The sequence below is a fragment of the Capra hircus genome, chromosome 16 (assembly GCF_001704415.2).
Source record: "Capra hircus breed San Clemente chromosome 16, ASM170441v1, whole genome shotgun sequence".
NCBI lineage: Eukaryota > Metazoa > Chordata > Mammalia > Artiodactyla > Bovidae > Capra > Capra hircus.
In genome coordinates this window covers 40,359,879-40,375,032 of record NC_030823.1, presented here as the reverse complement: position 1 = coordinate 40,375,032, position 15,154 = coordinate 40,359,879, and the positions used below count along the sequence as shown (strand labels likewise).

General features: G+C 55.1%; 1 protein-coding gene across 7 annotated transcripts; it reads right to left on the bottom strand.

The window, feature by feature from the left end:
• Window positions 357–15,075, bottom strand: MTHFR (methylenetetrahydrofolate reductase). Of its 7 annotated transcripts, none has more exons than XM_018060336.1 (13): window positions 14,980–15,075; window positions 14,480–14,641; window positions 12,235–12,560; window positions 10,620–10,858; window positions 9,700–9,810; window positions 6,240–6,433; window positions 5,043–5,293; window positions 4,633–4,767; window positions 4,295–4,475; window positions 3,857–4,039; window positions 2,652–2,753; window positions 1,706–1,825; window positions 357–1,251 (listed from the first exon to the last, which is right to left on the bottom strand). In XM_018060336.1, exons 3-13 carry the CDS (start codon window positions 12,537–12,539, stop codon window positions 1,033–1,035), a joined length of 2,040 nt encoding a protein of 679 aa, XP_017915825.1. In that variant the 5' UTR covers window positions 12,540–12,560; window positions 14,480–14,641; window positions 14,980–15,075; the 3' UTR covers window positions 357–1,032. The 7 variants fall into 7 exon arrangements, with proteins under 7 accessions (XP_017915825.1, XP_017915826.1, XP_017915827.1 ...); XM_018060337.1 differs by having other exon boundaries at window positions 12,235–12,480; XM_018060338.1 differs by having other exon boundaries at window positions 12,235–12,477.

The window sequence follows — 15,154 nt, the reverse complement described above, 5'->3', positions numbered from 1 at the left end:
CCGGCCAGCCCCTGGGATCCATTTCCTCTGCCATCAGGCTGCCCTGTGGACACTCGCCCCCTCTCCTGCCCCTGAGCTGGTGAAGACTCACAAGAGGGACTGGGACAGGGACCAGCCTGTGTGCTTGTGTCAAGTCACAGCCCCTGGGCAGCGGGGAGCAGTGCCAGGCAGACAGCTTCCTAGACAGGGTGCTCCGAGGGGAGGAAGCAGCTGGCAGGAGGAGGGGGTTCTGCCTGAAAAATAAGCCAGCTGAAGAAGTCAGTCAGGCTCGGCCAACCTCATCTTCACCCTTGATGGTAACAGGCAGGGTATCCTTTCACCCTTCAGGGCCAGGGGAGAAATGGGAAGGCCAAGGGTACAAGGGTTCAAACACCTTTAACCCTTAGGCAGTTTCTCGAGTCATGGGGATAAGTCTTTCAAACAGCAGCACTGTAGAAAGGGGAGAAACCCAGTTGAGCTCTCTGCTAAAAGGAGGCCAAAACTATTAGGTTTCAGTTCAAGGTCCGTCCAGGGGCCGCTGCCTGACGGGGCAGTTGGCAGGCGGGGCAGTGGCTGCCTCTTCATTCCCAAATGGGTGGCGCCCGGCTGCCAATGCCTGGGAGGCGGAAGGATGAGACGCTATGACCTTGTCTCCTCTGCAGCCCCACAGGGTCTGCTGCAGTGTTCACTTTGCCTGTTCTCCTGGTGCCCCAGGAGCGAGGTCACTGGCAGTCCCAGGCTGGCCCCACGGGGCTCCATTAGCAACAGCCCTTCTCGGGGTGGACGGCGTTCTGCCCATGGGGTCCTTGTGGAAGGGGCTGCTCCCCACCAGAGCACAGACTCTCAGCTGAGCTGGAACACCAGGTTCCCATGTGGGGTGGACTCAAGTCCAGCCAGAGCCTGGGAACCTCACACCAGTCTAGCTGCCATCATTGTATCAGAGGGTGGAGGCCAGGGCTGGGGAGAAATGAATAGGGGTCTCTCAGAGAGCCAGGATGGAGATGAGGAAGGCGGGACACAGAGGCCTCAAGCTAAGGTTGTCAGGGTGCAGGGTCACAGCGCCTCTGTCTCCCTCTCGTCTTGGGGGGGCCTGCTGAGAAGCTCAAACGTGTCTTCCACCACCTGCCACAGGCAGTTGTCCAGCGGAAACTCGTTGTCCACCAGGTTGACCAGGAAGTAGTTGTCGTGGATGTACTGGATGATCATGCGGGAAGGGGACTCCTCCTCATACAGCTTGCCCCACTGCTCAATCCACAGCGCGAAGGCCTCATCCTGCACGTGTGCACATGCGAGCACACAGGCACACACACAGACACACACGGAGTCACAGGCACACACGCACAGAGAGGCACAGGGACGCACAGTCGCACATACAGAAACACACACACAGAGACGCAGGCACACAGGTACACACAGTCCCGCACACAGACAGACAGAGATACACAGACACAACAGCCAGGTTAAGAGAGCTGCCTCTACGCTGGGGCTCCATGCTCAGCATCCCAAGGGCTTCTGCTGCTGCCCAACAGGACATATTCCAAGGACTCAGCATAGCCCATTGCCAGTACCACCCCCCTCCCCAGGCAAGAGGTAATACACCGTGAGTCAGAGTCAGGGTGCTGCCAGCCCCGGAGTGCGGTCTCCAGCCACCTACCCAGGACCTGGCAACACCACCCGCCCAAGGCTCTGGAGGTGGGCAGGGCAGGCCTGCTCCTGGCCCCCTTACCTTCCAGAACATGAAGCTGACCGGGTCCACCACTGTGGGCTGGATGATCTCTCGGCCAGGGAAGATGCCCCAGGTGACCGCGTTGGGCTGCAGCTCGGGGGCGTTGGTGATATTTTCACCCTGGGGGAGGTGGGCGGGAGCAGACTTGGGGTGCAGACAGCTGCAGTCCTCTCACCTGGAGCACGCAGCCCTGTTCCCCTCTCCACCCCCCAGCTCTGCAGCTCTGTGACCAGCCACAAGCCAGAAAGTCAGAAGTCATCCTGGCCTTTTCTGCCCTCTACCCGAAGCGCCAATCAGCTCTTCTTTCAGTGGTCTGCTCACTTCCTCTGATGTTTCGTCTGACCAGGCCTCTCTTTGCTACTTAGATCACCAGGCCTGGGGACTCTTGTCTGCCCAGCCCTGTTATTCACACAGCTGTCCACTGGGACCTGCCCCCAATCAAACACAGGGCCAAGGCTACCTCTTGCCTATAAGGGAAACCTCAAATGCCAAGCAGGACAATTGAGACCCCTAAGGACCTGGGCCTGGCTAACACTTCAGCCTCCCTCTGACCCCATTCAGCAGTGAGGCCTTTGCACACCCTCGGCCCTTTCTCTGGATTGCCCTTTACTCCTCATCCTTAAAGATTCAGGTTACACAAGATCCCTCCCATCGCCTCCTCTGACCTCTCAAGTTAGACATCCCTCCTGCATCTCTAGCTTCCTCTACCGAAGTTCACTGTTACAAAGTGCAGCCGCTTGCACCCATTCATAATTATCCACTGATGGCCTCCTCACTAGGCTGGGAGCTCTGGGAGAGTGAGGCCTGGCTCTGTCTGCTAATCCACTTGGCATAATGCCTGGCCCAGTCGGGTGCTCTGTGATTGCTGAATGGTAGAGTAAATGTGGTGCCCTTGGCCCTGGTGCTCTGGCCCTGTCAGACACCCTTTGACCCAGGGCTGGCCTACCTTCACATCCACGATGTGGTAATTCACCCGGAGCTCATACTTCTTCAGCACCTGCAGAAGTGCCTCCACCGTCTCTCGGGAAGTGAAGAACTCTAAGTAGGCCTGCGGGAGGGAGACAGGCACTGTCACGTAACCTGCAGGCCTCGCTGGACACCTTCCATGAGCGCTGCTGAGCGAGCTCTGTGCTCTGAAACACTGGACGCTTGTCCTGCTGACCGTGTTGGGGAGGCACTCATGAGGACACGTGTGGCAGGACACTTAAGGTGTCGGGATGAACAGTGGCCACTAGCTGGAGTTAGCAAATACATGAATGACAGGGAGGGGAGCAGGTATGCGCAGTTTCTCGGTCTCGACGGGTCTGAGGGCCATCTGGCACCCTTCCATCCAGTGGAGAAAGTGTCCACAGAGAAACCATTTCAGAAGCTGTACAGGGAGCCCAGACTGGCGAGAGAGGCCTGACACACCCAATCCCTTGTCTGCTGGGTGGAGGGCTTTTCCAGCACTACCTGGCCATCAGGAATTAAGCTGGGTTTATTTATTTATTTAAATTTTGGCCACACCATACGGCATGTGGGATCTTAGGTCCCTGACTGAGGGATCTAACCCATCCACCTGCACTGGAAGTGTGGAGTCTTAATCACTGGACGCCAGGGAACTCCGAAGCTGGGTTTATCTAAATTCACTTGCTATAACACTCATAAAACTGCAAGGTGGGGGCTGTTAGCTCCATTTCACAGATGAGGAAACTTAGGTTCAGGGAAGTTAAGGAACTTGTCTGCACTGACTGTACACAGCAGAGCTGGTATTCAAACGCAAGCCTGTCAACCCCTGAGCCTTCAGGCTTTAGTTTAGAATGTAATTTTGACTCTAGCAGCCCCTGGAGAAAGGGATCCACAAGGAACAGTAATAACAGCTCCCCCTTAGGGGACGTGTCCCACGTGCTAAGCACTTTACGTGCTTTGTTGTGTTTCATTCCCAGAACACCTGGCATATCCCCACTTTACAGAAGGGAAGGCTGAGGCTCAGAGCGGCCAAGTGACCATTCTACCCAGGTCTGTCCGACTGCAAGCCTGAGCTCCTGTCCACTTTGATTCACTGCTGCTCAGAATAAAAAGTCCCCGAGAGGAAGGCCGCTCTGTCCTCAGCCCTGGAGAACCCCTTCATGCAGGTCAAGGGGTGGGTAGCTCTGTGGGTCCCTGCCACACCTTCTGGAAGACATAGCCCCCACTGGGGCCCCAGCCCACGATGGGGTCAGAGGACGGCTTCCCGTTGATGTTGGGCTGGGAGTTGATGGTGAGGATGCCCCGCCGGTTCACTCTCAGCAGCTCCTCCTTCATCAGGCTGGTCTCGGCCGCCAGGGGCTCATCATTCCAGGGCAGGCAAGTCACCTGAGGAGGGTGAGTCCAGCTGGGGCAACAACCCGACCTGGCACCCTGGGTCCCTCCCTGTTACAGTCCCCATCAGAGACCTAGCCTGTCTCTGCCTCGGTAAGCCCCTTCCAGGCACCCCACATGGGGACCCCCGACTCACCTCCTCCCTTGGCCGAGGTGCCACATCCAGACATGGTGACAAGACTCAGGGTAGGGCGTCTGGCCCACGGGACGAGGGGCAGTACCTGGGGATCCCACCCCAGCTGCACTCACTTTGTAGCCGTTCTGGTTGGGCTCTCCCGAGAGGTAGTGGGCAAAGACTTGGAAGACGCTTTCCTCACTGGTCAGCTCCTCCCCCCACATCTTCAGCAGCTCTTCCTTCGGGGACTTGCTCTTTAGGTAGAAGAGGTAGTAGTCCTTCAGCTCCCCAAAGGCCGGAGAGGAGGAATTGCCCCTGGTGGAGGAGGTGCCCTAGGTCAAGTCGAACTCCTGACCTTGGGCTCCAGGCGGACAATGGCCTCCACCTGCCCCTGGGGTGGTGCGTTCCTGTGAACTGTCCGAAGGGCTCCTCCACACTCAGACTCCTTCCAGGTAAACAGAACCCCACTCACCAGCGGCCGTTGGGGAATTCGTCCCACTCCTGTGTGCGGTAAATGTAACTCTTTGGTCTCGAGGCCCAGAAGATGGGCCGGACATCCTCCACCCGGCGCTTGGGGTGGGCACTGAGGGCCCAGGGCAGGGGACGCCTGGGTGAGAATGGAGACAGAAAGGGTCAAGGACTGGACAGAGGGAGGGAGGGAGGCAGCACTGAGCCCAGGTTCTTCCATTGAACTCAAACATCAAGCTGGACAGGCAGTTCTGGCTGAGACTGCAGCTCTAAGACACTGGACACTACACAACCCTCTGTGCCCCATAGCAGCTGGCACAGCTAGGGTGCACACTTTCTGGGACTTCTGACTTCCTGACCCACCTGACTCTCCTCTGTAGCTCCCAAGCCTGAATTCAGGGCCTCTGGCCTCACCTGGGGTCCTCGATCCAAAGCCCCAGGCGCTTCAGCACCTCGATGGTGGCCACCTCGCGGTTGAGGGTGTAGAAGTGGAGGCCTGGCACCAAGCCACTGGCCAGCAGCTCCTGGCACAGGCTCACAGCCTGCTCGATGCCGTAGTTGCGGATGGCAGCGTCATTGTCTTTGATGGGCTCGATCACATCCTTGATCTGCTGCGGCACCTCCAGTTTGGATAGCTTCACCAGCTGCCGGAGGGAGTGGTAGCCCTGCCCAAGATATGGGGGGCTGCAGGTGCCATCTCCCGGCTCGTCTCTCACCCCACATACTCATCCCCCCACTGGGTCTCCTGGCCTCTGTAATGCGACACAGAGTGACCCAGGACAGTCAGGCCATAAACCACAAGCAACCTTGCCTACTGCAGCTTTTTCTACTCTGCAGATTAGAGCAGCTGCCCACAATATCCCTTGGGCTTCCCTGGTGGCTCAGGTGGTAAAGAATCTGCCTGCAACGAGGGAGACCTGGATATGATCCCGGGGTTGGGAAGATCCCCTGGAGAAAGGAATCGCAACCCACCCCAGTATTCTTGCCTGGAGAATGCCATGGACAGAGGTGCTGGACGGGCTACAGTTCATGGGGTCACAAAGATCAGACATGACTAACACTTTCATACTTCATAGCATCTCAGCCACAGGCCTAAGGCAGCCCATTGGCCCCTAGATGGATCTACTGATAGCACAGTGATCATTTAAGCCAGTGGTTCCCAAGCCTCACCAATCACCAGAATCGCCCACCACATTTAAGAAGTAATGGACAGATTCCCAGGCCCCACCTCAGATCTACTGAACCGGAACTTCAAGGCACGGGGTCTGGAAATCTATCCTTTGAAAAAGCTCATTAAATGATTCTGGTGACAGTGAAGTTTGGAAACCATTAACCAAAATTTATAATGAGAGTAATAACCCCTTTTAGTGACACTATCAGCAAGCCTCTCCAACAGGTACTACTGCTATTTGAAAAGACATCACCGGTGTGTAGCGGCTGGCAAGATAGCATTTTGCAAAGACTGAGCATCCGTTTAATGAAAATCTAATGAGCATCAGAAAGAACTTGAGCCTGAACCTGGCACTTCACCCCAGAGCCCTGGCTAAGGGGGAAGTGCTAGGATGAGCAGGGACAGTGGTGGGAGTCCATTAGCCCTCCTGGGACCCTCACCTGAATAGGGAAGATGCCAGGGAGGATGGGGCAGGTAATGCCTATCTCGGAGCAAGCCTTCACAAAGCGGAAGAACGTGTCAGCCTCAAAGAATAGCTGGGTGATGATGAAGTCAGCTCCCGCAGCCACCTTCTCCTTCAGGTGCTTCAGATCGGCCTCAAAGCTCTCTCCTTCGGGGTGGCCTTTGGGGTAACCTGCCAACAGGGATACCGTAGAAAGAGGCTGGCTCCACCTGCTCAAAGTGAGTGATGAAGAAACCAGAGAGCCGGCAGTGGACAGCTCCAGACCCATACCTTCTAGCCTCTCAGCACGGACAGGCTGAAGTGATGACTGAGCTGCTCAGATGGGCCCCTCTCCCCGAAGCTGACTCTTGGTGAGAGCTGGCTTAGAGTCAGCACCGCTCCCCTCCAAGAGTGGGGGTGGACTGCCCTCAAATTCCCACACTGTCCTGCTTCATGGTCCGGCACAGTCAGGCCAAGCTGACCTGGATTTGGTGGCCACAGAAAAGAGAAAATGCTATATTCACACTGGCTGGGCAGCTTGGGAGGCTGGGCTTGACTCTAGGTACCGGATGAAAACAGTGCTTTTAATTTCACATCAAAATCACTCAGTGGTTCCAGACGTTACAGTCAGAACCACGTTACACAAGGAAGAAGTGAAGAGAGCAGAGAGGTTCTGCTTGAAGAAAACAATGGAGAGAACATCGTAATTATTCCTAAATGCCCACAGGTGTGTCACCAGGAAAACAGAATAACCTTAGTTCCTTATACGCCATATCCTGTGCTGCTTCTGATGGCAGAACTAGAATCAGTTTCAGAGAGCTGCCTGGCAGTGGAAAGAGCAGCCCCACAAAAGAACAAACTCCCAGAGTGTGAAAACGCAGGCGGCGGGGCGCGGGGGGCGGGGACGGGGCGGGGGCCAGGGGGTGGGAGGAACGGATGTCCAATGCTGCGACGGCAGGGATGTCTGGCAGGCAGGGCCAGACCTCCCCAAGGCACGTCTAGATCCAGGAACGGTGTACCTTACCCCACCCCACCCCACCCCATTTCCCTAAAGGACTAAACTCACTAGTGGCTCTGCCTGCACTGACAGACCGGAGGACCTAATGAACTACAAGCAGAGCACGGGCTTCCTCAGCCTGAGGCCAGGGCAAAACCCTAAGGAAGTGACAGGCCTGAACCCAGGCTGTTGGGCAGCCAGGCTGCTTTGCTGTGACAAGGCAGTTTCGCTCTTAAGAAAGCCCGAGTCATCAAAAATGGATAGAAGAACTACTGTTTCAGGGGTAAGGGGGTGGGAGGATTAAACACCAGACTGTTACACTTTTCAATAACAAGGCTATTTTTCCAGCAGGAATTTCAGAAACAGAGGGTTTAACAGCCGAAACTCTAGAAAACCTCAACAGCACCCAAGAGATCCAGCAGTTGCTGACGTTTGGGTTTTGCTACATTCTTATTCTATGGTGGCCAGCTGGGTGCTTCCTAATCCACCCGTCCGCCTTCTCATCCACTTCACCATGAGCAAGACACCAAACCACTTGGCAACTGTACGCTCACAGCTCTGCTGGTTTCTACTTGTGACCATCCAATGCCCACCACACGTGGGCACATTCCCCAATCAACCAACTGTCTCGTGGCCCCGTGAGCAAGGACACTTGAACTCTCAATTCCTCATCAGGGCCTCCCACACTTATCTACCTCAACAGCCTATTCTGAACACTGAGAACAGTGGGCCTGTACACTGGGGGCCTGGGGACACAGCCCAAAGCCCTCACAAGAAGTCATTTCCTTGAAGTCTCATGGCTTACTTTTTAAAGTTCAGATCACTCCGATGTTCCACTCCATAACATACCTGGGTTCACTTTAATAAGACTGATAGAATTTTCTCCAAAATATATGAAAAAAATCATCATGCCAAGATGATGCACCAAATGAATCCCTGGACGTCCAGTGTGTCTGGCACACACTGCCTCATCATATCTAAGCCCCTATTCGAGAAGCTTAAGGCCCAGACAAGAGTGTGGGCAAGAGGGAAGGCTATGCCCTCTTTCTAGTAGGTGAACCTCGCCTCCCGGCTGTCGCTAAAGAAACTAGAGTTGAGACTAGAGTTCTCTCTCCTGAGATCTGGATTTATCACTGAGGCCTGTAGGTCCATCTTGGCTACACTCAGGAGCAAGCAGTGGGTCACGTGTGTCCCATACGTATCAAAGACAGGGAAAGTGTACCTATCAGATCTACTGGATGAAGCATGGAGCAGTGGAAGGCAGAGATGGGGCTCTGTGGCCCCAGCGAGGATGAGGGAGGGCTGGGGATTCCAGGGCTTAGTGAGGTCTGATGCCATTTCCTGACCTTATTCTGAGAGTCCCTGCCCTCGGAATCTTAATAAATATATTTCTTTTGTTTGAGGAGGAATAGAGCTGGGGAACAGGCTAATACCAAGAAAAGGCAGAGGAACAAAACTTTACAGTATGAAGGGATACGAGGTGGGGGAAAATCCTTAGTTCTGATTTGTGTTCACCTTGAGCAAATAAAACCTCACTTTGGAACTGTTCACACCTCCCTAATACAATTAAAAATAATGTGGCCCTTTTCCCTTTCACGTGAAAACATAACATCTTTTTTTCATCAGGTCAAGAACACATACGTATCTTCCTTGGAAGTCTGGGTGGTTAGATTTGGGCCACCAGGAGTTGAAGAAGAAGGGGAGAGGAAGGGGGTCGCAACGGTGGGCTCAGATATAAGGACAGAGGAGCCCTGGCCATAGGACAATGGCTTGTGCTACATGAACAGAGCATCAAGTTCAGTTTCGGAACTTTTCATTCCATTGTATTCAGTTGTATAGTACTTTCAAATTCAAAATGAAAAGAAAAGCTGCTCTGTATCAAAACATCTGAGCGATGTTACATTTTTAAAAATGGATGGAGGACTTCCCTGGTGGTCCAGTGGGTAAGAATTTGCCTGCCAACGCAGGGGACACAGGTTCAGTCCCTGGTCTGGGAAGATCCCACATGCTGTGGGGCAACTAAGCCCATGCGCCGCAGCTACGGAGCCCACGTGCGCTGGAGCCCAGGCTCCACAAGAGAAGCCACTGTAGTGAGAAGCACGAGCACCACTAGAGAGCGGGTACCACTCACCGCGACTAGAGAAAGCCCCCGTGTAGCAGCGAAGACCCAGCACAGCCAAAAATCAATAAATGTTTTTTAAAAATAAAACTGGAAAAAAAAAATAAATTAGGGGATGGTGACACTCCCAGGAGTGTGGTGTATGAGAGGAGGAGGAAAAGGCAGAAGACGTGGTCTGTCCAAGCACCTCTACACCTCCATCACTCCATTCCATCACAGCACAGGCCTCCCCCCACAGTGCAGGCAGTCCCCCGTGGTGCAGTGAACCTTCAGGGTCCTCACCTGTGCCTCTCCTTCCTTCCTCTCTCAGGCCCCACCCACTGGGATGCCCCAGCCCCTCACCTGCCACACAGACGTCAAAGTAGTCACCAAACTCGTTTCGGATGTGCTTCACCAAGTCCGTAGCATAGTTGAAGCCTCCTTCCTCCTCTTCCCACTGGTCACCTATGGGGTCTGCAGGGTTGGAGGTCACAGTGCTGGGTCTCACCCCACCTCCAGGAACCTCTGTTCCTTCTCCCACGCCCACACCCAGGGCCAACAGAATCTCGAAGGCAGAGCCTTCCTATTGCTGAAGTTGGTGTCTGCGCTTTCCACTGTAGCACTTGGTAACAGTGGGAAGGACGACAGCAGCCAAGCCACCAAATAGTCGCCAGGCACAGATGCAGGCAGCAGCTGGCAGAGAACAGCTGCTGCTCTGCATTCAGCCCGGAGCATCTGAGATCCCCCCACCTGCTCACACCTAGGTGTGTCCAGGCACCTCGCCCAAGCCCGCTGTTCGCTCTCCCACTCCCTGGGAACCGTTGCCTCCTGGGAGAAGCTTCCACTCATCTCGGGTGAGACATGGTCTTTGGGGATAGGGAGCATGAGGCCACAAGGGCCCACCCAGCCGACTGCCGCTTCCCACACTTGTGTGCCCCAATGACAGCCCGGGCCAGAGGCATAACAGCTACTCTCACTCCTGGGACACAAGTCAGAGCCGAACTCTGTGACTGGGTCAAAAGCCGGGAGCAGGAAGGGATCGATTCAGTGGTGTACATCACAACAGCGGGTTATCAGGCACCGGCTGTGGTCCTGACTGAATTCCTACTGAGAGGTCAAAAGGTCAAAAAGTGGCTCCATCTGTGTGTTGCCCATGGTCCTCTTGACCCACACCACCTACTAATGCCAGGGATGGGACCTGGAGAAAAGTAAAGGACCACTGCAGAAACAGAAGAGGTCCTCCAGAAAGCAAGACCCCAGAGAGCAGGCCGCTGGCTCCACACCTCCCCTCAGCGCAAGGATGTTCTTCAGGCCCAGCTGCTTGGCTTTGTGCAGGTGGCCCGTGATCTCTTCCCGGCTCTGATGGCAGCAGGTCATGTGCAGGATGGTCTCCAGGCCGCAGTAGTTCACGGCGGTGCTGGCAATCACCATGGACGAGGTCTCCTTGTCGGAGCCAGGATCCCCAGCTGGGTGCCAGGTCACGTCTACAAAGAGGGGGCCACCCGCTCCCATCCGGTCAAACCTGTAGGGAATTTCTTTCTGAGGAGGGGCTCCTGGAGGTGCACCGCCCGTGACCACCTTCCCATGGGGTCTTGGACTTAGAGAAGCCTCACCTGCAGGTTGGCATCAGACTGACCTGCATTCACATCCTGGCTCTGCTACTCACCAACTGTGCAATTCTGGGAGAATTACTTAAACTCTCTGCGCCTCAGTGTTCTCATTTCTACAATGTGGCAGGGGACAGTGCCTACTTTTTAATAACATTCTGAGGATATCATGACAGATGGCTCCACGACTCAAGAACAGTACTGGGTACGCAGTGAACAAGCAATCAGTGTGCTGCTATTACGATTACTCTTACTGCAAAGATAACAACAATAAAGCCATCTTCTGTGAGAGCAGCACTTTGGACTTTTCAAAGTGTTTGGATATTTACCATCTCGGGTGAATTAAGACATTTTGATGGATAAGGGTTCAGAGCACTCCTCAGAGTGGCAAGCAAGGCCTTATTCTAGGGAAAAAGAGGGTCAGCAGACACGAGTTTCTTCCATGCTACCTGCCTCCGCCACCCCCCAGCCTCCCACCACTGCCCAGTCCTGGCAGCAGCCAAGAGTCCTGCAGAGCACAGCCACATCACCAGGACAAGTATCAAGAGCCACATGGATGCTGTGTTATAAGCTGTGAAAAAGTGAAAGTGTTAGTCGCTCAGTTGTGCCCAACTCTTTGTGACCCCATGAACTGTAGCCTGCCAGGCTCCTCTGTCCATGGAATTCTCTAGGCAAGAATACTTGAGTGGGTAGCCATTCCCTTCTCCAGGGGATCTTCCTGACCCCAGAACTGAACCCGGATCACCTGCATTGCAGGCAGATTCTCTATCATCTGAACCACCAAAGAAGCCCGTTATAAGCTATGGTGCATTTGCACATTTTTGTGCCTTCAAATTTCACAACCATGGGAATGACACATAAGCGCAAGCAATACAAAGCATAAATTTTAAAAAAAGAACTGCAATTCATAAAGCGCTAATGTGATCCAGTTGGCATTTCTCGATTTCAAGGGCATAATCCAAACTTGCTAAAAATGTTCTCCAAGCCACTGTTTTTTAACTTTCTACACTCTACTCATGATCTAGCCACAAACTCCATCAAAAAATGTTGTCTGGGAGAATGAACATTTTTAACTCAAGGAAGACTGTGAACAAAAATTCCACGTGCCTGGAGAGACTTTTACAGACCAGAAAGTGGCAAGTTGCGTATCAAAGCATCTCTCCTGGCTTGGTTTCTTTCCACCCCTTGGAGCTACCGCAGGATCAAAGTGCAGCCCAGCCGCAGGGCACAGTTCACCTATTCACCTTGCCTCCACTCCCCAGTCTGTACTCCTTATCTTACACCAACTCACCTGGAGATGAGATTGACAGCACCCTGGGCAGTTCGGGGAGGGAAGAACTCTAGGGAGAACCACTTGTCACCAGAGTCCATCCTCCGCTTCATCTTCTCCCGGAGTCTCTCACATCGCTCGGGGTCCAACCCCGGCGTGGAGCACCTTGAACTGTCCTTGGAGCTCTCACTGCCGCTGCTGCTGCCCTCCCAGCGGGGGCCAGGGCCGCCGTTCCCTCTGGGTTCGTTCACCATGGCCGAGATCCTGCTGCACGGGGCGAGGGCAGGGGGCGTGAGACTGCAGGGCAGGTGGCCGAGCCCCAGCATGGCAGGGTCAGGTGAGAGATGCTGCATTTTCACGCAGGAAGAAGGCTGGTGAGGGGCTGGGTGACAAGGCCCCCACCCAGCAACTCTGCAGTAAGGACTGTCTGCGCTGCCTCGCTCCAAGCTTGGCCCTCCGCTGCTGCCTGACTCCAGGGACGTCAGCCCCCACCCGGCACATGCTCCTCAGCCCCTGGGTCCTCCGTGACCGCTACCTGATGGAGGGTGGCACTGAGAGCCTTCCGCTGCCAGCCTCCAAGGCTCTCATTCCCAGGGAGGGGCAGCAGTGCCCCACTGGGAAGACCTTGGGTTTTGGACGGTCCATCTCCGCTGGGGGTAAACTCAGACCCCGGACCTCTGAGTTCCTGAGAAACGAGGAAACTTCCCCAGCGGGTGTGCCTGACTGGGCGGAGCCATGACAAAGGAAGAGCTTAAAGCTGTGGCTGGGGCCAGCGCGAGGGGGCGGGCACAGGATTCCAGGAGAGAGGGAGGGCTGAGGCACTAAGCCTTGAAGACGGATAGGAGGAGGGGGACGTGGGGCTGCAGACCGCAGCGTTTGGGTGGAGATGAGGTCAACAGATGTTCGGGGCAACTGGAGCACTCGCCGAGAAGAACAGTTCGGCCCTGGAAACATCTCCTGGGACGGGGAACAGTTTGTGTGCACGCAGGATGGAAGGGCTTAGGGCTTGACAAAGCTGCCAGATTTCTCCCAAGTTTGTGCTTCTCTGACAAGACCATGTCATGGGTTAGAGGCTGACATTGGCTGGGTTCCAAAAGTAGCCAGATCCAAGCTCTGTAAGGCATGGATTTATGTCCAACTTGGAACAAAGACTGTCCAGTCTGTGCATGCCTTCCAAGCTGTTGTCCTTACACACATCAGTGAAGTCAGTTCAAGAAACTGCACAGCCACCACAGCTGAAGCCCTGAACCATGGCAACCACAGGCAGGCCAGGCTGACAGAGGGCACAGGGCCGTGGGGCAGTTTGGTGGGAAACATGGGACACACTACTCATACACCGCAAGAGTATCCAGTGTGCAACTCAGAACATTAGAGGAACAACCAGGCCAAGATCATGTGTTTCAGGGAATGCCTGCTGCCAAGCCCATGTTCTTAACTAGTTTGGGGTCCCAGACTCATGAGAAACTGATGAGATCCAATGCTCCTCTACCCTAAAACATACATGAGTGTCCTTGGTACATCCAGGGTCAAGCAGTTGACTCCAGACTGTGCTTTCCATCCTGAGGGACGCCCGTTTTGATTCTGACCTAAAGCTCTAGTTTCTCTGAAAGGGATGAACACGAAGAGTAAGAAAGGGGAGTGTGTCAAGATCACACTCTGGCCTCTCCTCAGAAAGCAAGCGAGTGCATCGTTAATCATCTGCTGGACCAAAACAGGAGCGGGGAAGAGGTTGAACCACCTACAAACTGACTGCTCTTTCCTTTGTTCATGAAGACTTCCTAGCTGACCAGGTACTACTCGTTTCAGCATTTTTTCACGTGCTGCCACTTTTCATTTTAAGCTAGGACCCCAAAGAACCCTGTTGCAGCTGTGGATTCACATGTTTATCTCCCCTCTTCCCAGTTCCCTGAGACCAGGGCCAAGTATTCTACCTATGGTATCCCAATGCCTGGCATCCGGTAATAACAACTGGCACTCACTGGGCACCAACAGGCCAGGTCACACCGTTCTCAAAACAACCCTCCACCAACGGATGTGCTCAGTCACTCAGTGTGTACAACTCTTTGAGACTCCATGTAACCTGCCAGACTCCTGTGTCCATGGGATTTCCCAGGTAAAAATACTGGGTTGGGTTGTCCTTTCCTTCCCTAGGGGATCTTCTGGACCCAAGGATCACACCGGTGTCTCCTCCTCTCCTGCACTGGCAGGCGGATCCTTTACCACTCAGCCACCTGGGAAGCCCCTTTGCCATTTGATGAGCACTTACTTAATCGGTGCCAGGCACCCGGAACAGTGGGGAAATACTGGAGTCCACCACACTTAGAGGGGCCCGGGTGGGCACTTGTGTGTAGCCCGATGCAGTGGGCGTCGGGGACAGCAGTGCCAGCGGCCCTCGGCTCGTCTCAAGGTGTTCAGCCGCTCTGGTGCGCTGCGAACAGAATCACCGCGTCACTGGGTCACGGGCGGGGGCGGAAACCTAGGCCCAAGTCCGGTCCCAGGGCATGGGGTCACCACCACACCTCAGGGCCGCCTCAGCCCTGAAGTCCTTCCGTCCAGGTTGGGGGCCGAAACTGAGTCTCTGCTCCAGGGTTGGGGGGTCGCAGGGCAGCCAGTGGGGGCTACATTAGTCTCACCGAGGGCGCGCGCGCAGACGGGGCTGGCCAGCCTCCACCGCTCCCCGCGCCCCCCTCAAGAGCCCGCCCCCGGGGGGGTGGCCCCAAGGCCCGGGTCTCCCCTGCGGGCGACATACGCCTCGCCGTCACTCACCCTCTGGTCACTGATGACTCAGAGCTCGCGGCCTCCGCTGCGGCTTGGCGCCTAATGAGGCTCCGGCGGAGGGGGCGGGGCTCGGGAGGAGGCGAGGCGCGGGTGTCAGGTTGCTAAGGGAGGCGGGAGCAGAGGACGGAAACCGCCCTCGCGGACCCCCGGAAGCCCCGCCCCC